Genomic DNA, 27,156 nt, shown 5'->3' on the forward strand with positions numbered 1-27,156 from the left:
ACACTGGACACCGAGCAGCTCTTAGGTCGTGATGCTCAGAGGTGACAACTGTTACAGAAACACAGCAGAAGTCGCCAGAACAGTGTGTCTATAAAAACACTCCTCACCTTTCCGCACGAGACTCCGTGCACCCCGGGGAGCCAGTGCACGGACGTCCGGCAGCCGGCGGCGGGGCCGGTGCCGATGGCTTATGTACAGCTGAGGCTGGTGGCACTGGAGCCTCTGTTACTTGCCAGTGGTGGGCCGGAGGGGTGGGGACGGGGGGGCACCAGCGGAGGCCGCAGGCCTCCTGCCACCATTGCAGGTAACGGAGCCACCGGCGCGTGTCCCCCACTCCCGGCGGTTGCCATGGGCCACGGAGAGCCCTCCAGCAGGCTCGGCAGTCAGCCCGTCCCCGTGCAAACAAGGCCAGGGAGCAGCGGGGCCACCAGGCCCGGGGTCTGTGCTGGGAGGGGCCGGGCTGCTCGGCGGGGAATGTCCACGCTGGGCCTCTGCCCGCCACCCTGTCCTGTCCTCCTGGCAGACCTGAGTCTGCAAAGCAGCGGGAGCTAACTCTCGGTGAGGCGGGAGGGGCAGATGGGGCCGCACATGGACAGGGCGGGGCGCGTCCCCTCGCGGTCCTCCGCAGCCTCTCCGGCCCCGGGGGCGGGCGGTGGCTCGCTCGAGGGGTCCTGGCTCTTCTTCAGCCTGTGGGGGGGAAACACAAGGAGGGGCTTTCTGCAGCCTCTCCGGCAGCCGCAGGACGCTTCTGGCCACCCCCAACCCTGGCCTTGGCCCAGGACTTGCAGAATGGGTCCCCCAGGGACTCGCCGGAAGAAGTGCCCCTCCAGGCACCGCAGGGGGCAGAGAATGGGTGTGGGGTGGGCCAGGGGTCAGCCCAGCCCAGCAGCACCCTGCCTGACCACTGAGGCCTCAGACTGCAACAGTGGGGCTGGGGAGCCAGAGCTGAGAAGGACACCTAGTTTAAGGGCATGTCCTGTGGGTCAGCAGTTTTGGAACAAAGCTTGTCAAGAGCTTGCCTGAGTGTCCTTATCCAGGCCTCCGGCCTCCAGGATGGCAGCCAGTGCCCTAAACCAGTGCCCACACATCGTCCTGGTCACCGGAGTGCAGAGCTGCCTCCTCCAGGAAGCCCTCTGTGCTGCACCTTACCGCCCCTCTCCTGGGCCCGCAGCGCTGGGCTTCCTCCCTCCACTGCAGCAGGTGTCTTAGCTGTCTGAGGCCTGTCATAGCTTCCTGCTAACCAGCTGTGCCCTTTCTGTCCCATGGTCCCTGACGTTCAGGAAAGTTTGTGGCGTGCACGAGGGAGGGGTATCAGTCCATGTGACTGCAGGACTGCCCAGCCGTCACCTCCGGCTGGGAAGTCCGTGGAGTCTCTCCTCAGGAGAGGCTGGCTGTTAGACCTCAGTTTAGAAGTGCAAGTTCCCAAGCACCCCTCCCTCCCACACAAGCCTGAGCAGGGGCCTCCCACTCTCCCTCCCTGGGAGGGTGGGGACCTGCTTCCCAGGTCCCCTGATGCCCTATGGCTGCCGGGGCTCAGGACCTGTGTGGCCCAGAGAGCCTCCGCCTCCTCTTGGCGCCCTGCTGCCCGCCCCCCAGCGCACACACTCACTTTTCTCTGTTAAAAATCACAAAGTCTTGCTGGATCGCATCAAGGCAGTCCTGAAGGTAGTCATTCTCCTGTTAGAAAGACATACCAGTGAATGTAATGGATGCTGTTAGACTCCCTCCCCTCAGATGGGTTCCCGAGCGTCCCTCCCAGCCTGTCTCTTCCCCTGCTGTGGCCTGCACCTGTGGCTTTCTGTGGAGACCTGACCCGGGCTGTTGGAGAAACTCTGCCCTCAGGCAGCCAGAACATCTGGGAGTTTGCATCTCCGGGGCGACCCTCAGCCAGTGACCAAAGGGTGCCCAGTTTGGAAGCCCAGCCACTGCCTCAGGGCAGACGCTACCATGAAGGCAAGGTCTGCAGGACAAAACTTGGGCCAAAAACCATACCTGACCGGGCTCCCTCCCCTCCCTGCATCAAAGCCAAGGTCCTCGGAGACAGAGCTGGCCTCTGAAACCTGGGAGGGCCTGAGTGCACACACGTGGCCACGATGGCCCCTTCCAGCCACGAGAGGGCCCTCCCCGCCGGAGGACAGCAGCACCTCCCCGCCCCTCCAACCCATCTGCCTCCACCTGCCCCCAGCAGCAGGGCCTGTGTGAGACCCGCTAAGGTCAGAAGGGCACCGCCTGGTGCAGGAGCAGAGGCTGGGTGGGTGCCCGGAGGACTGACGGGTGTGGGGCATACGCAGGAGGGACAGTGTGGGTGTGGGGCGTCCTCCCATGGCCGGGAGCTAACCCCCCCGGGCAAGAACCCTGGAGGGGGTCTAACATGCTGCCGGGCAGCTCCTGGAAACTTGGAAGGAATGATGGCCCGCTGCAGATTCCAGAACAGCCCGGGACGAATGCTGTCTCAAGAGAGGTGGGCAGCCAGAAAGGGCGGACAGACTCAACATCGAAGAACTGATCGCCCTCAGACAACCATGCTCTCCTGGGGGGCCCAGAGGACGTTCCTTTCAGCGAGGCGCTAACGACTGAGCTGGTGAGGGGGCAGGGCACCATGGAGCAGCTTGGCACCACCTGGGCTCTGCAGGAGACGCTGCTCTAGAACTGAGCCCCTTGGTGGCCACGGTGATGATGGTGCGCCAGAACAGCACGAGCCTGGACCCAACTTATCCGGACCCAGCCAAGTGGGAGTGAGCCCTGTAACCGGCCGCACCGTGCAGCGGGAAGCAGGTCCCCCTGCGTCCGGGTCTAGCGGTGTCCAATGGGTCCCAGCGCTCCTAGGGCCAGGGACACGGACAGCCAGCCCATGCTCACACACACACACACACACACACACGTGCACCCATGCACACAGACGCATATGTGCGCACATTCTCACACACGTGCACAGGCGCACACATCGCACATGCACATACATCTCTGTGCACACGCACACACGTATTTACACGCGCTCACGCAGTGCACCCATGCTTGCACACGTGCGCACACCTTCACGCACAAGCATGCTCACACACGTGCACCCCTGTGCACACACGTACATGCACACACGTGTGCACACTTTCACACATGCACACGTGCACAATGCTCACACATGCATACATGTGCACACATGCTCGCACACACGCACCCACACACACCCCCCCACACACACGCACACATGCACAGTAAGATCAAGGGTACGAGAGAAAGCTGTCACCAGCCACCTTGATGGAAATTCACACCATTTCCCGGGTGTACCTTTGGACGTCTGTTGGATACAGGGTCTGAGCTAGCGCTGGGCCACGCCCACCTTGCAGCTGGGCGGAGCAAGTGTCCCCACCCCGCCCAGTGGCTGGCCCCCAACACCCCCCACCCCCGCCCTGAGTGCATAACCAAAATCCACTCATTGGCTCCCGGTACAGCCCTCGTGGCTGGTCCTGGATCTGTGGGGTAACGGCTGTACCATGCACGAGGCCAAGAGGCTCCTGAAACTGCACCCCCCCCCCCACAAAGCAGCCTAGATCTACATAAACAAGTCCGCACCAGAATGGAATGGCAGTGACAAGTGCCACCGTCACGACTGTAAGTCTGTACCTTTGCCTTCGAGCCCCCGGGGCACAAGGACGCCACTCCCCGTTACCCTCCCGCTCACTGTGGAGACCTGGCACCTGGCTCAGGGCAGACGATGGGGACCGTGGCACATGTGGCCCAGGGCAGCTCCAGGCACAGCTGCGGAGCCCGAGGCGGCATGTTACCAGCGTGGACCGTGCACGGCTCTGTGTGCGGCACACAGCCACCGACGTGACAGGGCCACCCTTCCAGTGCCCACAGGGGAGGGGCTGGGGCCAGCGTGCACGCACCCAAGGTGGACGACTGTACTTCCAGGAAATGCTTATTTTGGGTTGATTAGTCTTTGAAAGCCATGCCGAGCAGTTCAACGGGAAAACAGCAGCGTCTTCAGCGCATGAATGAGTGGATATCCACGTGCAGGAGTGACCGTGGACCTGACGCTACCCATAAAAGTTAACTCAAAACGGGCCCCAGACCTAAATGCGAGAGGTAAAGTGATAGAATGCGAAGAAGAAAGCGCAGAAGGAAATCTTCGGTAAGACGCCAGACGCACAAAATAAGAGAGCAGGAGTGGAGACACCGTACTTCATCAACATGTCGCAAACGACCCCACCCGACGAGGAAAGAGAAAGCCACCGAACAGAAGAAACTATTTGCAGCTCGTGTCTCTAACGAGTGTCTCAGGACAGGTGAACGGCTCTTAGCAATCATAAAAAGATAAGGAGTGTGGTTCCGGTGCTTTCGCGTGAGCGGCTCAGAGTCTGTCCGCGCTCCCACGGTCACAACAGAACAGCCCCAGAGGGAAACGTGCGGGGCCACACCTGCAGTCCCACCTCTGAACACCAGGGGCCGCCACCAGCAGTCTAGAGTCCAGGCTCCCAGGGTACCCCCCAGCCCGGACCGCGCAGTGTGCTGAACGTAGCTGACGACGCCCAGCCCCCGCCTGACCCCTGTGCCCGGGAGCAGGCCCGAGGAGGTGGCACCAGGGCTGGGGTCTTCTGCCGGCTCAGACCGGTCCAGGGGCAGGAGGGCCACAGCTGTGACTGCTGCCATCTGCACCTATACCCCAGCTGCTTCTGTGAGCACCAGCTGTCCCTCGGGGACAGGTGCAGGGTTGATCCCGTGCTCACACGCGAGCTCCCCAGGAGCGCCCCCACCCTCCCGGGAGAAGCTCTGTGACCTGGGGCAGGCGAGGGGTATCTGTGGGTTTCGCTGTGTCCCCCCAGAGTGATGTCCTAACTCCCAGCTCCTTGGAACGTGACACAGAGTCACATAAAGAGAGGGTCATCGGGGTTAGGGTGGGTCCTAACCCGTGGGTGATGGGTGTCCCTATAAGAGAAGACACATGCACGTGCCCCTGGGGGCAGAGGTGGGAGCCCTTCCACCAGGAGCAGGATCTCGAGGCATTTCTACCTGCTTAGGAGAGGAAGCCAGGGGCTCGGCCGGGGGGTGGGTTTCAAGGTGGTTCCCCGGAGGGAGGGGGGGACCCCACACCAGGCCCCCCACTCACAGACTGAGAGCTGTCTCTGCTGCTGTCCCGGGACCTGTTCTTGGCCAGACGCTTTTTCTTCTTGTGCAGAGGCCTGGACTCCAGGATCATCTCCTCCAGCTCAAAGGTGGGGTCGCAGTGCAGGCGGCCTTTCTGTGGGGGGGGGATGGGAGCTGAGCCCCACCACCCCCGTCGGCCCCCGCCCACCTGGGGCCCCGCCCACCGCCCGCAGGCTTACGTTGGGCACGAAGCCTGGTGCCACCTTCTTCTCGCTGAGGTCCTGCCACAGCACGCCGGCCAGCGATGGGGCCGCCTGCATGTCCTGTAGGCTGGAGGCTCGGTGCTTGGGGTCCACAGTGAGGAGCTGGAACACGACCCACGTCAGATGGCGCCCACGCCCAGCACAGCCCTGGCGCCCACAGCTGGCCACCTGCTCCAGGCCAGGGCACCCCACTGAAAGGATCTCAAGGGTCAGGCAAGGAAAGGGGGCACTGACTCCAGATCAGTGCAGTCATGTGGCCGAGGGGACAATCTGGCCAAGCCCCTGGAGCCCAAGGCCAGTGGAGGGCGTGTGGGGTCCACGGGGACCTTTGACTAAGAGTCACCAGCAGGTGGCAGCCTCGGCCTGGTGAACGGCAGTAAGGGCCCCAAGACCGGAACTAAGTGGACACAGCCCCTGGGAGCCTCGGGGTGCCGTGTGCAGTCGGGTCAGTGCGGCTGGGTGTCCCCTCACATGCTGTCCCTGTCCCTGTCTCAGAGAGAAGGCAGCAAACCCTATCCCAGGCTTCCCTGAGGCCTGTGAGGCTTGGTGCACGGATGGCCCTCACTCCCTGCTTGGGTCTCTGGGGCCCAGGTCCACCGTGGGAGCTACCTGGGCAGGGGTGGGCAGAGCCGTGTGGGGTGGAGGCTGGGTTAAGAGCCTCTCGGGAACTGGGAGAGGCCGCTAGCTGCCCGTCTGTCATTCCAGGGGCGAAGGTCTCCAGCAGCAGGGGGGACATGCAGGGAGGGCCCTGTGGGCCAGGAGACGGGGGCCGGCTGGGCCTTATGTGTCCTGCAAGCTCTTGCATGGTCGGTCCCGACCCCGGAGGCGCCCGCGTGCGACTCTCTGAGTGGAAAGCGGTGGGGCCGGCTGAGGGGCAGCCCCGGCCCAGGCCTGGACACCGGACCGAGGCACTGTGATAGCAGCACCTGGCCTGGGTCCCTGCCAGACTGAGGTCCCCTGGCTGCTGCAGCCACCTGTTCAGCCAGTGGGGGGTGCAAGGGGGGTCTGGGGTCTTTTTCGTGTGCTCCCAGGGAGTGAGCCCGACTGCTGGCAGCAGGCAGTGGCCACCCATGTCTGGCAGAAGGTCGGGGTAGAGGAAGCCAGAGCCTGCACTCACCCTCCCCCCGACACGTGTGACAGGGGGGCCCGCGCCTCAGTTTGGGCATCTGTGAAATGGGGTGAAGCCGGGTCGTGGGATTTAGTTGGTGACGGGCACATGGCATTCGGCTCACAGCCAGTGCTCGGACTGGCCCAGCTACTGCAAGACGACAGAGAGCCCGGCGGGAGCAACACTGACGTGAACACGCAGGAAGCCGGTGCTTCCTCAGCGCGGGGTGGGGGGGGGGGGTGGGGACTCACCTTCCGCAGCAGGGCCACCATCTCCTTGGACCAGGTGGGGACGTACTGGACGCTCACCGTGCTGAACAGCTGCACCAGGGACTCCACGGCATTGCTGGAGTGGACGTCGTAGGGCCTCTGGGGCGGGGGAGGCAGTGCTGCGGCAGGGGCCCGCCACCCAGAGGCCCCCGAGGCAGCGCCCCACCCCCAGCACACACATAGCGCGGCCTCCGCTCCCAGGAAGATGCCGGGTCTGGGCCGCGCCTGCGTCCAGGCCGGGAAACTGGCCAGGACAGGCCACCCCTCTGGCCGGGCAGGAAGCACATCACCCCCATGGATGCCCCGGCCTGGGCGGATCGGCCCTGCAGGCCAGGAGGGGCCACCTTCCTCCAGGCTGGGGTCCTGCAGCATGGCTGAGGGTGCAGGGCCCCGGAGGCCCCCCAGGAGGGATCGGGAGGGCCCCAGCCTCCCAGGGCTAGAGGGTGAGAGCAGGGGGACCCCACAGGAAGGTCCCAAGGATGCACCCCACTGACAGTTCTCTCCTCTGCCTGGCCCTACAGCGCCCCTCCCCCCCCCCCCCCCCTCCAGAGCCCATGGTGGCTTCCCTCCTGCGCTGGGTCAGGCACCACTCTCCATAGACACCGCACTGGAAGCGTGCGTCCACGGAACGGGTGACTGTCCCCGAGCACCTGCAGGGACGGCCTCATTTCTTCCCAGGCACTCAGGCCCCCCCACCTCGGTGGGACACAGCCAGCTCAGGTCGAGGGCCAGCCCCCGGCCCCAGGAGCTCCGTACCCATCCACGTAGCAGCTCGTAGGCCAGCACCCCCACCGACCACCAGTCCACCTCGAAGGAGTAGCCGCTGCCACCGCTGACGAAGGACTGGAAGATCTCCGGAGCTTTCCAGGGAGGGAGAGGCCACTGAGCATCCCGGAACCGCGGGTCCCCTCCCCGGCTGACCGCCCGGGGGACCCTCCCCCACCTGGTGTGGGCGGTGGGCCGACCCAGGAGCGTGTCCTAGCTCTCACATCGTCACCTAGCGTCTGTCCGAGCCTGTCCTGCACTACAGCAGGCTGGCCGGGCGGGTGCGAGGCCGGTGGCCGCGGCTCACCCATGTATGGCTTGGTCCCCGCCAGGGCGGTGGCCCTCTCCCCGTCCTTTATGATGGTGGCGATGTTGAAGTCGGTCAGGTGTGCGTGCCCTGCGAGGAGAGAAGACACGGCCGGTGTCCCGAGGGCTGGAGGGGCATCCTGTGGGCGGGGCGCGCGCCCCCACGGCCAGCCTCCCGCAGCCCGGGCTCACCTTGCTCGTCCAGCAGGATGTTGTCGGGCTTGACGTCCCTGTTGCGGGAGCAGGAAGTGGGGAGATGGTCCAGGAGCCCTGTTCGTGCCTTGCAGTCCCTGGCAGGGCTGGCGGTTCCCTCACGGCCCCTCCCCACTCAAGGCAGAGGCCCCAGAGACCCAAGTGGGCCTTGGGAAGATGCCGCCTGGCAATTCTGACCGAGCCAGGTGAAAGGAGCCGTTCTGGTTTCTGGTGAAGTGCCCCTCCCACCTGGGTGAGGCCAGGAAGACAGCAGGAACGTACTGGACACAAGGGTGCCAGAACCCCCAGAGGACAGCAGAACCCCATCCCCAGCGCCCCAGGCTGGCTCCTCTCCCAGCACCCCCCTTCGTGCCTGGCCCTTCCCCAGCCCCCCGGGCTGGCCTCTCCTCGGAGTCCCGGGGCTGCACAGAATCGACGACTTGGGCCTCTGCCTTGCACCAACTGGCCTCAGGCCTCACCCTGATCGGTAAATGTTCGCTGCCTGAACTGTGACCAGATAGCAGAACCCCCAGGCAGACACACAGAGACCCCGTCTACTTGGCTTCGTAATGTACCACGTGGGCCTCCTCGTTTCGTTCTGCGGATGCAGCTCTGTCTTCCTAACTTCATCTGCTTTCAGCTAATGTTACAATCAGCCCGATTCCCCAGGGACACGGCAATGAGCAAACGGACTCCTGCTAGGGGTGGCGGGGACCTGGCAGCTGAACGGCCCAGGTGAGGGCCGCCCTGATCCCGGCCGAGCCGGGGCCGCTCGCCTCGGACCCACCCCGAGGTGGACATCAGGTGCGCGGCCTCGGAGCCAGGCGCTGGCTGGCCCAGGTGCCCCGCCTGGGGGCGGGGGGTGGCCAGAGCAGGCAGGAGCCTGCCCGGAGGCCGTCAAGTAGGCACACACCTGTGGATGATGTGCTGACCGCGCAGGTAGTCGAGGGCCAGCGCCATCTCGCAGATGTACAGCCTCACCGTGTCCTCGGAGAACTGGACGTTCTGCTGCAGGTGGTAGCGCAGGTCCCCGCCCAGGAGCAGGTCCACCACCATGAACATGTCCTCCTCGTCCTGGAAGGAGTACCTGCGGGCACCGGGGGAGGACCTGGCGCACGCGCACGGCGGGGGGGCCGGCGCCGCAGTTCCGCCCGCAGACGGAAGCCACAGACGCCACACCCGACGAACCCCCACCTCCCACGAGCACTCTCCGGGAGCAGGGTCCCTCCCGGGGTGCTGACCCGGCTCCTGCTCGGGAGCCGCTCTGAACCGGGACCCTTGGGGAAGATGGAGGGGCCGGTCCTGATGGGAGAAGCCCAGCTGGGGGCAGAGACATGGGAGTGACCGGCGGAGAGAAGGATACATCGTCTCTGGCCGTTTCCCTGCTGGCCCTCTTCTCCCAAGAGGGGATAAAAGCATCTGCTTCGGAGGACCGTTAAGGAACGGAGACCTCAAGGCGAAGTGCTCAGGCAGTGCTGGGCAAGGGGCCGCTTCTAACAACCGCGGTGGTGGGGGCGGTGGGGGTGGGGACGGTGACGAGGAGGACAGCGGTGATGACGGAGATAACGGTAGTCACAAGACAACATTTAAGGACTCCTTCCATTTTGTAATTTCTTTTGTGAGCTCTCAGAGGGCAGTCTTACTGTTGAGCAACTGGCTCTTTCCAAAATAAAGTCACGGGGCGCCTGGGGGCTCAGTCGGTAAGCGTCCAGCTTTTTTTGGCCCAGGTCATGATCTCACAGTTCGTGAGTTCGAGCCCCCATCAGGCTTCACGCTGACAGTGCAAAAAGCCTGTTTGGGTCCTCTCTCTTTCCCTCCGCCTCTCTCTCTCTCTGCCCCTCCCCTGCTCGTGGTCTCTGTCTCTCTCTCTCTCTCTCTCTCTCTCTCTCTCTCAATAAATAAGCTTAAAAAAAAGAAGAAAGTTACAAAGAATTGATTTTTTTCACGTGATGTTCCTCTCGCTGCCCACCGGAAGCCACCCTGTCCTCATCTCAGGGGCAGGTGGCCTGGGGAGGGGATATGGGACCAGAGGGCAAAGGGACTCGGAAGGCCAGGCTCCGGGACAGGCCAGGAGTCGTGGGGAGCACTGGACAAGAGGAGGCGGCCTCCCACGCCGGGAGCTGAGGCTGCGGCGGCCCCGTCCTGGTGGCGGGAGGCATCCCTGGCAGGCCCGCCCGTGGGGCTGGGGTGGTGGCCGCAGGAGCAGGGCAGGAAAACATCATGCTGACGGGCCACGTCCCTCAGTCGTCCTACGTGGACCACTTTGTCCGTGTACGTGCGTCGCTAATTCTGCACTGGGGACCACTGCCACCCCTGCTCCACAGACGGGATGTCGTCTGCCGCAGCAGGAGGAGTTTGATGCAGGAGCCCGTGCTCCTGGCCGCTAGGCACGTGGCCTCCCAGAGAGAGCCCCAGAGGGTGTGGAGGGAAGCGGAGGCCCCCCAGGTGGGAAGTCCTGGGTCTTCTATCTCGGCAAGCCCCAGGGCCGGTGTCACGGTTGAGGGTCAGCCACACACGGCAGCCCCTTCCTGAGAGGCTGCAAGCAGGCCCGGCCCGGTGAGGCCCTCCCTGGCCGGCACAGAGTGGGTGGGTTTGAGGGGTGCTTGGACGCCCCTAGCTTTAGAACCACTGCCCCAGGATGCCGAGAAGACCGCCACTGAGCACACGGTGACACCGTGTGGCCCCGCCGGCCCCTCTGCTTGCCTGGACACTAGACATTCGTAGGGACATCGGGCCACAGTGAGGGAGGCCCGGGGCCGCGTGCAGGGGTGAGGGGCTGGAGGAGGCCCGGGCAGCCGGGCTCCACCGCCCTGGGCCCTGCTCAGCACCTCGCCCTCTTCCCACAACCACGTGGGGAAGGCCACACCCCCCACGCACAGCCAGCTCCTTCCTCCTGCCCCGTCTCCCCACCCCGGGGCTGGACCACGGTTCCGGTTCCGACGGGGAGAGCTGGCTGCGGGCTGCTGTCCACGGCGCGGTACCCTCCCACCTGCTGCGGCCCAGGTAAATAAGCGAAGGGGGACCTGCGGCTCTGAGTGCGTCCTGCAGGAGCTAGCACCAGGTCACTTTCAACGGTGCACCGTCCCCGCCTCCGTCCCCGATGCCGCTCGGGCGGCCTCTCCCTCCATGTTGGGCTAACGGACCCTCCCCTCGGCTCCCAGTGGGGGCGGGGCTAGGCCTCGTCTCTCACACGCCTCCCCAGCTGCCGCAGCACCTGTGCCCACCGAGGGCCCCCGGGAACGCCACCGGGTCTGTGAGCACATCGGGGAGCACAGACCCCAGGACGGGAGGCTGTCAGGGAGGATTCGGGGAGGACCCCGGCGGGGAGGACTCTCGTGCAGCCCCACGCTCACGGAGGAGAGAGGAGGGTGATCTCACTGCAGCCTGTGTCTGCCTCCCCTCAGGGGCTGGTCTTGGCGACCATTCTAGGGAGGAACTCAGGCCCCCAAAACTCTCCCCCACTGGCTTTAGCGCCAGAAACTCCAGGGGCCACAGGCCTCCTTCCGGGGAAAGCCTGGGCTTCCCGCGGGTGGGAAACCTGCATCAACACGTGCGTCGTGCACACCTGGACGGCGCTGGCCCTGGGGAACCTGAAGGTGAGCGCGTGGGGGGTGGGCCGTGGGCATCAGGGCATCCCAGAGGCAGGAGAGGGGGGAGCAGCGGGGAGGGGTGCCGGGGGCAGGGGAGGGTGGCGGCGGGTCCAGCCTGGGCTCTGTGCCCGCGAGGCGAGCTCACGCACCACAGGTTCACCAGGAAGACGTGCTCGATCTCCTGCAGGATCTCCAGCTCCCGGAACACGTTGCGCACCTCGTCCCGCTCGATGCAGTGCTGCTTGTTCATGTACTTCATGGCGTACATCTTCTCCGTGTCCCGCTTCTGCACGATGCACACCTGGGGGCAGAGGGCGCTTCAGGTGGACGCCACCACCCCACCTCCCACGCTGGCCACGGCAGACGTGACTCGGGAATGACTGGATGTCTTTGGTGGGGCAAATTCCTGTGCAAGGCGCCTTCGGAAAGCAGGCAGGACCCATCCAGGAGCACGGCGCTGGGGCCCAGGAACCCCACCCCCACCACCAGCGGTGACCCACTGCCCCTTCCTGGGGCTCGGAGCAGCAGCTGGCTTGGAGGGCCGCTGGGGACGAAGTGGGGAGACCCCTCAGCCAGAGCCCTGCACCTGGGAAGGCCCCAGGCCTGAGAGCTGCTGTCCTCGTCACCCCTGAGCCACCATCCCCAGAGCAACAGGGACCCTCCTACAATGGCGGGGCCCCTGCACGGCTCTCAAGTGCTAATCCCACCCAGCACGGAGCTGCGAAGTCCATTGGCGATGTTGGCGGCATTCACACGTTGGGCAGAGGGTGGGGGTGCAGGGACAGCAGAACCACAGAAGCAGCACAGACTCGTATGAGCCCGAGTGGCCAAGGGGCGTCCATCAGAGCCATGGACAAAGGTCTCCAACAGCAAACGGGGCTAAGGCACAAAATCACAGGCCAGGGGCCATGTTCCCCACTCAAGTCATCGAGGGACCTCTTGAGGACAGAAAGCCCAAGTCACTCCTGAGGGTCCCCATAGCCTTTGGGCTCCAGGTGTTCAAGTAGCCAGAGCTGGGGGAACTCGAGGAGCGGGGAGACTGTCGGGGGGCCCACCCAAAGGCAGGTGGCCTGGACCTGACCGGAAGTGTCAGTGAGCATCAGGGTCACGGGCCAAACCCGCGGGATGCAGCCCTTTTGGGTGAAGCCCACGGTCCCTCACCTGGGAACACATCCTAAGACACGAAGGTGTTCTGTGGGTTTTTTTCAGAAGATGTTTACCAGTTGAGCAAACTGCTTATCACAGACTTTCAACCAACCTGAGCATCCAGCAACCTTATGGACACCGGGCAAGTGAGCTCAACGAAATGCCACACGGCCACTGAAACTGTATTTATAAACACTGTTAAGCACGTGTGATGACTTTCATAAGGCCAAGCAAAACCGCAAGACTGTGCCATTTAATGCGGACGCGGCGATGACGTACCCGATGCGGCAGAACCGGAACTGAGCACAGGGCACGCACCGCCCCTCACTCTGGCTCCTGCACCGTCACCGTGAGGGCGTCTGGTGGCAGTGCTGCCCCACGGTGGGGAGGCAGCGGTGACTGCTGGCTTCGGGGTGCCGGACACAACTGAGCAGCCTGCGTGCTGAATCCCCCCATCCTCCAGGGACAGGACCCTCATGAGGCACAGCAGCACCGGGCACACCTCCCTGCCAGCCCCAGACGGGCAAGGCGTGTGGCGTGGCGCCTGCGTGACACCCACGTGACATCTGCGTGACGCCCGCGTGATGCGCCTGGGCAGCTCCCACCTCAAACCCGCCCAGGGGCCGTGCAGGCCGCCGAGACCCCCGCAGAGCCCTGCCTACAACTGCCTCTGGCTGGGCTGACTCCCCAGAAAGCCCGCAGTCCGGGGCCCGGGACCTGACCTCAGACCTGCGTCGCTTCGGGCGTCCAAAGGCCCCCATCTGCTCTTGATGCCACGAGAGTCAAGGCCCCCCACCCTCGTTGTTCTGCCAAGACTGGGGGGGCCCGACATGCAGGAGCCCCGTCCCTGAGTGGGGGCAGAGCGGGGCCGGGAAGGGAGGCCACGACCAATGTCCTGCCCTAACCTTGCCGCCAGGCCTTCCCACGCAGAGAGAGGTTTGGAGCCATCCCCGTCCTCCTGACTGTCCCCCAAAGGGAACAGCGGGGGTCACTTCTCTGACAGGAGCATATACAGTCATAAAAATGTCCCCAAGGGGCGTGGGGACAGGCAGAGCTCTCCTGGTGGGGACGGGGGCAGTAACCACTGTGTCCGCCGGCTCCCCCGTGGGGACCTTGCACGTTCGGGGACCCCTGCTGACCGGGATGAGGCAGGGCGCCAGGCTGGGTCTGAGAAAGAGATGCCCAAGCCACAGGGCTGCCCCCGCCCCCTGGATCCACCCGTTGCTCTCCGGGCCCCTGTGGCCACACACAGCAGACAGACCCCTGTCTGGGAGCCCTCGGGCCGCCCTCGTCCCTGGGCCCGTCCTCCGCCATCCGCTCCTCGCCGGCTGTCCAGCGGCCTCCCCAGCGGCTGACCCTCCCTTTCCCCACCTGCTAAACGTGAACGTTACGCTGGCTCGCAAGCCTGTGAGAAGTCAGGACTCCTCGTGCTCACGCGTCCACTGACCACGGCTTTGTCTCTGCCACGCTCAGCTGGCCAATGGCCTCAAAGACATCCACATCCTGGTCCCTGAGCCCTGTGACACGTGACCTTCCCGGGAGATCATCCCGGACTGTTCAGCAGGGTCCTCGTGAGCGGGAGGCGGTGGGAGACGTGAGCCGCAGGGTGTCCGGGCCACAGCGGGCAGCACGGACCCGGCCGCTTCAGTAACAGACTCATTTCTCACAGCTCTGAGGCTGCATGTCCAAGACCAAGGTGCTGGCAGATTCCGTTCCTGGTGGGGGCCCGCTTCCGGTGCTCACGTGTCCTCAGCAGCCTGTCCTCCGTGGACACAGAGCTCTGGTCTCCTCCCCTCCCCTCCATAGGTGCCCGACACTAATGCCATCAGCCGCCCGCCTGCACACCCTCCGCTAAGCCTAAGCCCCCCCAAAGCCCCCACCTCCAAATACCATCACACGGGGAGGGGGACTTCAACATGGGAAGTCGGGGCACAGTTGAGTCCATGGCAGAAACGTGACGCCCACCACGTGTGGTCATTTGTCACAGTGGCCTCAGGAAGCCACGTCCTGGGAGCCGTGAGGGACAGCCGGTGTCACTGGGCCGCGTGATCCACCTCTGCTGTGAAACGCTCTCCTTCCGAGCCGTCGGGGATGCTCTGGGTGCAGACGCAGGGTTCCGGGGCCTTGACGGATGGAGACTGGATGGAGGCCAGGCCAGACCACGAGGTCTGTAAAGCCTCTCCCACAGACAAGGCCATTAGCGTGAGAACCGTTCCCTTTCTTGAATCTTTCCTCTCATTTCAGCCAAACGGCCCGAAGTTCGTCCACGGGATGGGCAGCCGAGGCGCTCTCCGGGCTTCCGCACCTGGAAGCTGTCAACGCGGCCCAGAGAGTGGGCTTACCGGCTCCCCCCGTGTCTCGGTGAGCCAGGCCTCGGATCTGGGACGTCACCCAGAAACGCAGACTGAAGGAGCCTCGAGACCCCAGCTCTAGGCAATTATGCAAATGTGTCTGATCAAGTGTGATCACAGCAATTAAAAGCCAAATCACCCGCTGTCCCCTCTGCTCTCCCGACGCTCTTCCTCGAGATTTCTGAGCTGAGTGGGGACGGCTGGAGTTCTCTCCCGCTGGCTGACGATCTGAGGGGCCCCACGGTGGCAGGCGGACTGCCCACAGGGGCTCCCGGCCGGGGTCACTGGCGGAGAAGCCCAGAGCTCCAGAAACACCTCCGCCTCCACCCGAGGGGGCACATTTTGTGACTCTGAGCCTGGCTGAGTCCCCCGGGGCTCTGAAGGCCTGTGCTGCCCCCAGAGCCTGGCCACCCTAGCGGATTCCATCAAGCAGCTAGCTGCCAGGTAAGGGCCTGTGAGCCATCCTAAGGGCAAATCTGTGTGCCCCCGCCCCCCCCACTTTTGTCAGGCCCACTTGTCTGTGCCCCGACACAGAGGAACAGTGGATTCCCGGTGTGCATCTGAAGGTGCTCTGGAAAGGCTCGCTGCGGCCCCGTGGCTGGGGACACGGGCGGCCACGCGGTCCCTCCTGCCATCTCCAAGGAAATCGGCGTAGGCGGTGCTGATGGGATTCAGCTCACTGGGCCGGGGACCTGGGGGGAGGTGGAGCCCAGCCGAGCAGCAAGCTGAACTCAGGGCCACCAGTACCCACAGCTCAAGGGCCCTTCCCAGCCAGAAGGAGGCAGGGCGAGCCGAGCCCAGACCCAGACTCCCTGAATTTTTGGGCTCTGTGTCCTGGAAGGTTCAGAGCTCAACTGATCACAGCCGAAAACCTGGAGGGGGTGGAGGCAGAGCTTTGTCTCTGTGATTTCTGGGGAGCACGACGGGACAGGAAGGGCCTGGGAGCCCCCCTCCAGACCCTGCTATGGGCCCCAGCACGACAGGGCAGGAAGGGCCTGGGTGGCCCCCACCCAGAGCCTGACATGGGCCCCACAGATGGCAATGGTCCTTCCTTCCTCAGGTCAGCTCTCCGTCCCCACTGCCTGCTCCGGAGAGGAGGGAGGGTGTCTCCAGTTACTTTCTAAGTTCAGAGGGGCAGGAGAAAATCACTGTAAAACCTGGTTCTGTGACGTGTAGCCTCGGTGTCAGGGCCGGTGGGTTACAGATCCTCAGCCTCCCGATGCTGTCCTCTGTGTCCCTTGTCCTACAGAGGCCACAGGGGCCACCGCCATCTCTCCCCACCTGTCCTGTTCGTGCTGGGAAAGTGTCCAGCATCACCTGTCCAGTGATAGACCAGCAGGTCCGTGATTTAAGGCGTCCTACCTCATGGGAGCCTGAAGCTGTTTTGACCTCCTGTGACAACAAGGCTCTTGGCCTTCTTACTGTCGTTGGCAGAAAGTCTGGACCTTCGGAGGCCCGCGTCATTTGCACCCTCTTTGGGGACACCACTTGTGTCCTTTGTTAAATCATAAAAGGCTAACTGGTTTTAAGCCATACAAAGGCCAGCTGATTTAAAATCCCATTAAAATAGGTATGCCTTTAAAGATTTGGACTTTTCTTCCTAAAAGGATTTTTTAGAGTGCCCTCATCCTAAATAATGTCCTGGCAGTGCCTGTGGGGAGATTAAATGAACGGAAGACTCACAGGGATGTCTTGCTACTTAGAGCCTCAGCAGTGAGACAAAGCCGCGAGTTGAGCCCACACCCCCTGTGAACTCCACCTGTTCTTCCCCAACCCCAGATGCCGGTCCCTCACTGGGACTGCGACCAAACTCCCTCAGCACCAACCCCTCCCGTTTGGGCCCCCACCACAGAAAGTCACTGGACTACCCTGTCCGTAGGGAAAGAAAAACTTAAAAATTACCCTAAGTCCTTGATAATAGGAAAAGACATCCCAGAACTCCTTGATGAAAATGTACATTCTTTCCTGGTGCCTTTGAGATGCACAGGTGGGCTCTTTGCTAGATGCGAGCCCTCTGGAGGAAATACAAGCTTCTGGGGAAATAACTCGACTTCCAATAGAAGGAAACAAGAAGGGAGCTGTTTGGGACTAAACTGACAAGTGAAACCCCCTTACAAGTCTTTTCCACTAGAGCTGGTTAAAATGTTGGTAGGACACAGGCGACCTCCACTTCCAGAAATGCGTTTTTTTTTTTAATTTATTTTTTTTTAGTGTTTTTATTTATTTTTGAAGGAGAGAGAGAGACAGAGCAGGAGCAGGGGAGGAGCAGAGAGAGAAGGAGACACAGAATCCGAAGCAGGTTCCAGGCTCTGAGCTGTCAGCACAGAGCCCGACACGGGGCTCGAACTCACAAACCATGAGATCATGACCTGAGCCGAAGCCGGACGCTCAACCGACTGAGCCACCCAGGCGCCCCGAGAAATGCGCTTTGGATCCAACTGGTCTTTCATAAACTAGTGAGTTTTATATGATCACACACCTGCCTCGTGTGGCACATTTCCCACCGGGGGATGGTGTGGCCAAAGGATTTGTAACAGCTCATCCGGGCGGCTTGAAGGAAAATAAGTGAGGAAGTATTATGTGCTTAAGTATTCTAAAACTCTCAGAAATACAGAAACTAACCCAATTTTTTTTTTAAGTTCACGTGATCTAGGAAATCTTCAGTGGAGAAAAGCTAGTTTAAGTTTGCTGCCATAACGAACACAGATGCATCTTCAGTTGTTGACATTAGATATAATGCGGACGTACAACTTTCTCCACCTGGGTTTTTACTAGTCAAGTAAGTTCATTTTACCTCTATGCTACAAAATTTGTTGGCAAAAAAATAATAATACTAACTTAAGAAGATAGGTAGGTAGCTGTTTAACGTCTCATGAAATTTTCGAGAGCAATCCAAGCATTAATTACTAAAAAGAGAAAAAAATTAAATAGACGTAAGTAGACCAAAAGTTTGTAAATGAACTTTTCCACAATAACAAATGGCTACTTAAAAATAGTTTCCAAACTGGGGCGCCTGGGTGGCTCAGTCGGTTAAGCATCAGACTTTGGCTCAGGTCACAATCTCACGGTTCGTGGGTTCGAGCCCCACGTCGGGCTCTGTGCTGACAGCTCGGAGACTGTAGCCTGCTTCAGACTCTGTGTCTCCCTCTCTCTCTGCCCCTCCCCTGCTCACGCTCTCTCAAAAATGAATAAAGAAATTAAAAAAATAAAGAAATAAAATAGTCTTTTTGACCTCAAACTAACTTTGGGGTTTTCAGAGGGTCCCTGAGGAAAAAGATTTGTTATTTCTCCTTATAAAAATACAGAGGTTACATTAATTAGGCTTATTTGACACATGAAGTGACACAGGGAAACGGTGAAGTTAGAAGTGTTGCTAAATCTTTATGTTACATTTGTGTGCACATGTGTTGTGATATACATGTTTCAGAAGTTATTTAAAATGACTGGAAGCTTATCAACATCCTCAGCGGTTGTTTAATCGGTCGTAATTCCAATTATCTTAAAACGTCACATACCGTAGAAATAACCTAATTTCCTTGTCAACTGCACCACTTTTTGCAATAAACTGTCATCAGATCTGTAACTACGGCTGTTTTCAGTCTGTCCCTGTTTGGAGATGGTCACTGGTTTACCGACACTTCGTGGAAAGCTTCTTAGAACCACGTACAGATGAGAGAGTTTCATCTGCAGGAAGTCCGGGACCGGCTTCCACAGGGACCCTGGGAGAGAGGTTTCTGGAAACTGTGTGATCATGCCCCTGAGCCAGAGGAGACCTTCTGAAACTCTAAAGAAGCCGACAGCCCAGGATGGAGCACACCAGATTTAATTACGTGGGACCGAAGGAACCCGTGAGGGAGATCACCACATCTCTGACCTTTGTTTGAAACATGGCTGGTTCCTTAATGTTCGGTTTTCCAGACTTAAGAAATCCTATTTCTCCTTTCTCTCAAGCTGTCTATAGCTCACAGCCGTCTGGTAGATTATAGCTTTGGAATGGGATGGGGACATTTGGCTTTTCTCCCCACCTGATCCTCCAAAATTTAGCAACTGCTACTAAATACTCTGACTTTCACGCTGATGATTTGTGTAGGTTCAACGGGAATCTGTTCTCTTAGCAGTAGGACGTGATTAAAACCATCGGTTCTATCACCAAGACTGACTGGGAGGCCACATTTGAAAGCGCGGCACATGGAATCACTCGGCCAGACGTGAGAAACTCCTCCTATGAGCTGACGGGGCCCACACTTAACCACGGGCCCGGAAATGCCAGCCTGATGCCTGCTCACGGGTTCCTGGCCCTGCAGGTGAGTAAAGACGTCACTTCCTGACAGACCCAGGAATCCCAGGGCACCTCAGGGACCCGGAGAAGACAGGAATTCATCCAAATTTCTAGGTCCTGAAGGCAAAGCCTGACCTGGTTTCTTAGTCTCAAGAGCCTACATCTGATCCGAGATTCCTCATAAAAGTTCCAGCAACGCTGACTTAAAAGGGCCTATGCGGTCAGTCACTATTCTCGCCATACTTACGTAACTGATCAGGCCACGTTTGATGAGCCTTGACTTATTTTGCAAAAAAATTAGTCTGACTTCAATCGTCTTTAATGAAAATGGGGGTTACTGTGGGGGGGAATTTTGTTTCGATAAAAGCGATGATAGCCTTTGTGGGGTGTCCGTGGTGCCACGCTTCTTCCTTGTAAACTGCCCCCTGCCATTTTGTGCGTTCTGTCAATAATTAACATTTCCAGATTCCCCCCCCCCCCTAATCTTTCTGACTTGGAAAAACTAAAAATGAAAACTGCCCTTTTCCCAAAGCCCAAAGCAGCTGGACAAGCTGATATAACTTCAGAGAAAGCACGCCAGCAGACCGCGTGCATGCGGCTGCGTGGGCCACTCCGGAAGCTCCCCGCGACACCCCAGGCCACCAGAGACATTCCAACCAAACACCAGGAAACGCACCCACTGCCCCCGTCTCTCCTCCCTCCACCATCCAGAGGCACTGAGACCAGTCACTTAAAATCTCAGCTGACCGCCCTCCGGGCTCAGAGTCTGTCTGGGTTTATGATTTAGTCCGACATCAACCTTTGTTTTGTCTTCGTTTCCACAGAACGTTTCTCATTAAACACCCGACTGCTCACACTTTAGAGACAGGCGTGGCTTTGCGGGGACACCACCTGCAACACTGAAACCCGTTTCGCTGAACTGACCTACTCTCGGGACTGACGAGCGATGGAGCAGGCTGTCCACTCGGCGCCTGGACTGTGACGCTCTGGGGGAGCTTCAAGGGGGCGGGGGTGTCGCTAAAATTTGCCACTCGGGCACAACATCATGAGCTGCGACATTTACAACACCAGCAGGTGCGAGAAAGGCGCCCCCTTCCTTCCTAACAGAGAACACGCCCCACGCGGACGATGGTGGAAGATGTCCCCCCTGCACCAGGAGGGAGGTAAGGCCGAGAGACTTCTGGACAGACCTGCTTCTCACCTTCCGGTCCCCCTCTTCCACATTGCCTCTGTCCAACCCGACATGAAAACACGTGGGCCCAGCCACTTCTTTGGGTCTCCATGACCTCACGAGGGCTCCCGGGCCACCTAAGACTTGCACTAAATAAACGTGTCTTATGTCGGCTGACTACTCGGGCTTAGCGGCAAACCCTAACAGAGCAAAGTCTGCCTCCTGCGGGTTCTCAGGAGGACCCAGCCCAGAGGACACGCCGACTTTGGACTTCTGGTCTCCAGAGCTGTGGGAGGATACGCTTCTGTCGTCGGAGGCCCTGAAGCTGTACCACTTCCTTAGCGGCCCCAGGACACGGATCCTTTCCCCGCACCCTCTGGAGGTGGCCACCTCTGAAAATACCCTGCTTCCTTCTGGTGTCGGAGACCCTGCCCGCTGGGCCCCAGCCTCTGCCCTTACCTGACACCCGCTGTCCTCTGTCCCTGCCAACCGGGCCATTTGTCACGTGGCCCCACTGCAGCCCCCTCTGACCCCCCGTGTCCTCCAGCCGGGGCCTGACCACACCACTTCTGGGAGGCCCGCGGGCCGCCGGGCACTCGACAGTTGTCCGGGAGGGGCCCTGGGCTCCACCCTGGCGTCCTTCACATCGGCCACGGGGCTCCCCCGACAGGGCTGGCGACCACCCTCGGCCGGAAAGGCTCGACCGGCCCGGCCTCCACGGTCTGCCCGGTCTGGTGCCATCCCTGCTCGCGGGGACCTCGGGCGCGCAGGCCACACGGGCAGCAAGCACAGAACGGGAGCGGGAGTGCTGGGGCCTTTCACGACTGAGCCTCTGGGGCTGTCCCATCGGTTCCTCGAACAAAACGGCTTTCTGAGCCGCTTCCTCCAGTTATCGACTTGGGTGGACTAAGAAGAAATGCAACCGGATGGTCGTACAAGGAGTGGACTGTGCTGACCCCAGGACCCAGGGTGGTCCCTGTGAGTGGCGGCCGGGGGTCCCCGCGAGTGCGGGCGGCCGGGGGTCCCTGTGAGTGTGGCTGGCCAGCACGGCCCGGAAGAGCTGCTGAGCAATGAGGGTAATTGCCGTGTTCGCCCAACGCTGTTTATGCGCTTTGCAGATTTAGTGATTCACCCCAAGCTCTTTTCCTCTCCAAGTAATTTTGCTCCCCAGAAAGCAAATGCCTGATGACAGGCCCTTGGAGCCTCAACACATCATAATGAAACTGCCTCCTGGTCCCTCCTGGCGAGCTTCTCCCCACGGGAAAGGCCGTCTGGCTGTGGATGGAAGGAAGAGTGGGAGCCCGGCCTCCATGGCACCAGCTTCCCGAGGGTGCCCGGCTTCACTGACCCGGGACCCACGTCCAGACCCCACGGCGGCTTCACTGACCCGGGGACCCACGTCCAGACCCCACGGCGGCTTCACTGACCCGGGGACCCACATCCAGACCCCACGGCGGCTTCACTGACCCGGGGACCCACGTCCAGACCCCACGGCGGCTTCACTGACCCGGGGACCCACGTCCAGACCCCACGGCGGCTTCACTGACCCGAGGACCCACGTCCAGACCCCACGGCGGCTTCACTGACCCGGGGACCCACGTCCAGACCCCACGGCGGCTTCACTGACCCGGGGACCCACGTCCAGACCCCACGGCGGGGCCGCCCCTCGCCGGGGGAGAGCTGGGATCAGGATCTCCCGGGCATGCCGACCTCTGCATGCCAGACTGCCCTGCGGAGCAGGATTTTGTCTGCCTCGTTCCCACGTTTCCCAGCACCCGCAACGGGGCTGGCACATAGTGAGGACATTTTGATAAACATGTGACGAAGGGTCCAGTGCCGTCCAGAGACGCTTCCTCTCCAGGCAGAAGGAGCAGGTGTGGCCAGGCTCCTGCCCCAGGGTCCTAGCAGGGTGCTCAGTGAGCCAGCCGCAGGCATGTCCTGGCCACACGGGGCCCCTCATCCACAGACAGGCCCTCGACCAGCTACCCGGGTACCGGGGGTGGGGGTCCACTTCCATTTTCTCATGTAATCCCCACAGCACCCTCGTCTTGAGGACGAGGAAGCAGAGTGCAGTCGGTCCCCACGAAGCCCCCATTCCAGCCTGCAAACACGGGGCCCAGCGTCCAGGCCAAACCCAATGGAAGACGTACAGCCACCTCGACGACTTTGTTTTGTGTCTGCATCAGACAGAATCAAATAAGCACCGGAAAGTGAGGGAGACTGATTCTCTCCTGAAGGACTCAGGAGTGAGCCGGGGCCATCTGCCTCTGGCTCCCTCCCCAGGGGCTTTATCAGCACGGTCCACCTCTCCTGGAGCTGAGAAGCTTGTCCTAAAATTCATTTGGGAAAACAAGCAAAAATAGGCAGAAAAACATTTAAAAAATTTTTTTAAATTATTAGTATTATCTATTTTTGAGAGAGATACAGACAGAATGTGAGTGGATTAGGGGCAGAGAGAGAGGGAGACACAGAATCTGAAGCAGGATCCAGGCTCCGAGCTATCAGCACAGAGCCTGACGCGGGGCTCGAACTCACAGACCCTGAGATCATGACCTGAGCCGAAGTCAGACGCTTAACCGACTGAGCCCCCCAGGCGCCCCCAGAAAAAACATTTCAAAGGAGAGCAAGGCAGTGACCACAGACACTAGAACTTCACCCGTGAAAGTGTGTCCTGGGGCAGGACAGGTGTTCAGGCCAAAGGGAAGGAAGAGAGAAGCCAGAAACAGACCCGCCGCAGAAAGGCTTCGTGTAGCGTAACGGTGGCATCTCAAATTTATGGGAAAGTGGACTTCTTAATAAGCGATGTTGGAATAACCGAATCACTCTTTAAAAAAAAGATACAGTTGGATCCATTCACGACAAGCCACAAGCCAGAACAGATTCCAGACGCAGTTCTAACACGATGCATGAGATGTAGGCGTGAGAAAAGAAAACACGGTGGGGGCAGGGACAACATTCCCAGGACACAAAACCCCTGGCAACAAGGAGAAAGGTCAATAAACAAGACTACATAAAAATAAAACATTTTACGTGGAAAAGACACATAAAACTGAAAGACAACACACGGGGAAAATATTTGCAAACTGACATCAGAAACGAAGGGCCAACATCCGTGGTGTACAATGAGCCTCTAAAAAAAAAAAGACCATCAACTCGATAGAAACACAGGCAACGGCCCGTCATTTGGCCTCCTAACACTTAAAGATGCACAACCTTGCTTATCATGAAGTGCACTGGAGGGTGGCAGACGCGTCCCGCCCACAAAGTCACCGCGCCAAGGAGCGCTGCTCCAGTAGCCGCTGGAGGAGGGGGGATCCCCTTCGTCCCGGAGCGCCGTTCAGTGAAGGGGACAAAGGCCTTTAACCCGCACGAGCTGTTCCCTACAAACTTCGCTGACGGCAAGTTTGTTTTGTAAATAACTATGGCAGCTGGTCAGAGAACAATCCCCCGGAAGGAGGGGGTAGCGGTGGTCATCGCTGGTCGCCACGCTCTGCCGGGGACCACGAGGTGGGGGGTGCGGCGGGGTGGAACCTGACCCGCCCCGCAGGTGGAGACCACGACGGATGCACACAAGGCAGGTGGGGAGCACGTCAGGGACCAGCACGCACGACGGCCTGGAGGCCCACAGAGGGACCACGGGGATACGGGGACACGGGGAGCGGGGCCACGGACTGCCCTGGACGGGCCTCGTGTGGATGGCGTTGCGCGTCATCGCGTGGGCCATCACCATCAAACCACGGAACATTTGTGAGACGTCGGGGAACGTGAACCTGATACGAGCGACTGGCGTGAAGCATCTCAGGTGTGGGAGGGGCCGTGGTCATGCTTGAGGAGAGTCTTCCCCTCTCGCAGACACACGCTGCAAATGCCGATAAGGGGAGACACTTTCCCGGGGTCATTTCTCGGAGTGTGGGCGGGAGGCGGGCAGCGGGCGGCACTGAAACTACGCGTCCACAGAGCTGGAATGGCCGGGTGGTGCACAACTGCTCTCCTCCTCCCTGTCTGTACCTGTGCTTGAAGTTTTCAATTTACTTTTTATTTTTTCAATGTTTTTTAAAATTTATTTTTGAGAGGGAGACAGAGCGTGAGTGGGGGAGGGGCAGAGAGAGAGGGAGACACAGAATCCGAAGCAGGCTCCAGGCTCTGAGCCGTCAGCCCAGAGCCCGATGTGGGGCTTGAAGCCACAAACTGTGAGATCATGACCTGAGCCGAAGTCGGACGCTTAACCGACTGAGCCCCCCAGGTGCCCCATGTGCTTGACGTTTTTCAAAATTAAAAACTAAAAATTAGAAGATGTGAGGCCTGAGTAGGGGCCTCAGCAGTAACACTGGGTGAACCCCAAGAGCTGCCCCCCCAAGAGGCAGAGCCCACAGGACGGGCAGGTTTGTGGTGGGGGGTGGGGGGAGCTCAGCATTGGCGCTGGGGGAGGCCTGGGGGTTGGGATCCTGGGGACTGAGGGCTGAGTGCCTTGGGAACCTCGATTAGCCCACCTGAGGCGGCAAAGCCCACAGGTGGCCAGACACCCAGACTGGAAATGGACCCGGGGGGCTCCTGGGACAGCCTGGTTCCAGGGCGCCCACACCGTCTCCCACTCCTGAAGCACCCAGGCAGCCGCACCGGCCTAGTAAAGGAAGCTTCCTTCTCACTCAGGACACACGTGGGGCGGCCGTCCCTGGCGGGCTGTGGGCTCACCCTCCGCTGTCCACCCACGTGGCCTGCCCCAGCCACTCCGCCCAGAACCAGGTGCACCTCTCAGGCGTCAGTCCCCCAGCAGCCCCGCAGCCAGGACGATGACCACTCACACGCTGTCCGGGGACAAGAATGAGAAAGCAGGTGTGAGCATCCTTCTCCAGAATCAGCCTCTAGGGAGATGGCTATTTTAAGGCACAAAATCGAAGCCTGGGTGACCCAGAGACCAACCCAGCAAGTTCACATTGTGCTCTGGCCCACTTCGAAGCCCGTGGTCTGTTCGATGCTGCTCCCAGGGGAACCTGCCACGCTGGATCTCTTGGGTCCGAAGGTGCCGGTCCCTGCAGGTCCCGTCCTGGCCTTGCCCTCAGCCTGGGGGGCGTCCAGAGCCGACCCCTCCACCAAGTGAGCTCCCTGTGGTCAGGAGAGGAAGGAGGCTGTGCTCTCGGCCCCTGCCCTCCCCGCTGCCCCTGTCCAGTTCCCTCTCGCTGGACACTGACCGCCCACGGCCCCTCCCACCAACGCACCTGGTTCTCCGACGGGCGCCTTGTGCCCCTCCCCCAACCCCTTAGGGCTTGGTCTGTTTGGTCCCCGGCATCCCTCTCCCCTCTAGAGTCACTGCCCTTTAGCCCCACCCCAACCAGCAGGGTCCCTTTTGGGGGGGCAGAATAGACAGACCCAGGTCAGCTAGGCAGCGTCCCTCGTCGGGCTGGTGGCTCTGTGGCTAAACTCTTCCTATCAGGGCACCCCAGGTAACAGCTGCTCATAGGATCACTTATGAAATTTAAATCCGAACATGGGTTCTGCAGAGCGGAACCAAGACAGAAAGGCAGCCGTGCAGGAGGACCAGGGCGCCAGGTAAGAGTTGTGAGCCGGTCCGGCACCCGGAGAAAGGCCAAGGCCAAGCCCCCCCACTAGTGTTCCAGGGCTCAGGGCCTGGGGCGTGAGCAACCTGGGCCTCACCAGCCCTGCCTGGGGCTCCGGGTCAGATGAGCCAGAACTCAGGAGGGTCTCAGGGGTGACCCTCGTTGGAGCAGGCGTCAGCCTTTCCCTGCTTTTAACGCTGAACGATACTGCATGGACGGACCACTGTTCGTCCACTCGTCCACGGTGGACGCCCGGGTCCCTTCCACCTGTGGGCTCCTGTGAATTGTGCTGCTGTGAACACGGGGGTGCGGGTGTCTGAGACCCTGCTTTCAGTTCGTGAGGGGGCCCGCCCGGAAGTGGGATGCATGGGCCGTATGGTCCCGTGGGATATTCTAACGGCAGGGTTTTAATTTCTTTCAAGGTCTCTTCTGTTCATTGGCCTATTCAAGGTTTCAACTTCTACCACCAACGTGGATAGTTTTCTATTTGCCTTTGTTTGGAATTTGATTTTGGCAGGTGTGCGTGTGTGTGCGCGCGTGTGTGTGTGTGCGCGCTGGCTCCCTGTGGGATGGGATGAGAACCCTCACTGTCCAGGGTCATTTGTGTGGCTATGAGGGTGGAACTTTGGGGGAGAACCAGGGTGTGGGCACGTGCATCCCAAGGTGACCAGCGCCAGGCCGCCAGCTTCGGGCTCCTGCCCACACTGCCGGCCGCGGCCCGCCTGCCTTCGGCCAAGCTTCCCGAGGTTCCCTGAGCGACCTGCGTGGCGGGGTCACCGTCAAGCATGTGACGGGAACAAGAGCATGGTTTCTAAGATCCAGAGTCCAGACCTGGTGCCTGGACGTCTCAGGATGTGACCGGGTCCAGGAGCGGCAGGAACGTGACTCCTTGGAGCTCCGGCCACTGCCGCTCTCTCCCTGAAGTGCTTCTGCCATTACGGATAGTGAAGCCCCCAGAGGGGCTCCTCCTCCCGGGTCAACTGGAGATCCTGTAGCTCTGGGTGGCTGGTCACTCGCGTCGTCTCAGGTGCTGCCAGGGCAGTCCTCGGACGTCCCCACAAACAGGGTCATAAGCTTCA

General features: G+C 60.7%; 1 protein-coding gene across 2 annotated transcripts in view; it reads right to left on the reverse strand.

Moving 5' to 3' along the window:
- Window positions 1-15: 15 nt before the first annotated feature.
- STK32C (serine/threonine kinase 32C) overlaps window positions 16-27,156 on the reverse strand; it is a 77,993-nt gene continuing 50,852 nt past the window's right edge. The window contains exons 3-12 of one of the 2 annotated variants that reach the window (XM_047825199.1): window positions 11,725-11,876; window positions 8,899-9,072; window positions 7,986-8,023; window positions 7,795-7,884; window positions 7,479-7,582; window positions 6,705-6,821; window positions 5,322-5,447; window positions 5,105-5,236; window positions 1,610-1,677; window positions 16-687 (exon numbers count right to left, since the gene is read on the reverse strand). In XM_047825199.1, the coding sequence (XP_047681155.1) occupies window positions 549-687; window positions 1,610-1,677; window positions 5,105-5,236; window positions 5,322-5,447; window positions 6,705-6,821; window positions 7,479-7,582; window positions 7,795-7,884; window positions 7,986-8,023; window positions 8,899-9,072; window positions 11,725-11,876 (1,140 nt within the window). In that variant the 3' untranslated portion in view covers window positions 16-548. Of the gene's footprint in view, window positions 688-1,609; window positions 1,678-5,104; window positions 5,237-5,321; window positions 5,448-6,704; window positions 6,822-7,478; window positions 7,583-7,665; window positions 7,885-7,985; window positions 8,024-8,898; window positions 9,073-11,724; window positions 11,877-27,156 lie in introns of both variants that reach the window. The other variant, XM_047825198.1, reaches the window with a different exon arrangement.

Source organism: Prionailurus viverrinus, chromosome D2 (assembly GCF_022837055.1).
Source record: "Prionailurus viverrinus isolate Anna chromosome D2, UM_Priviv_1.0, whole genome shotgun sequence".
Classification (NCBI taxonomy): Eukaryota; Metazoa; Chordata; class Mammalia; order Carnivora; family Felidae; genus Prionailurus; species Prionailurus viverrinus.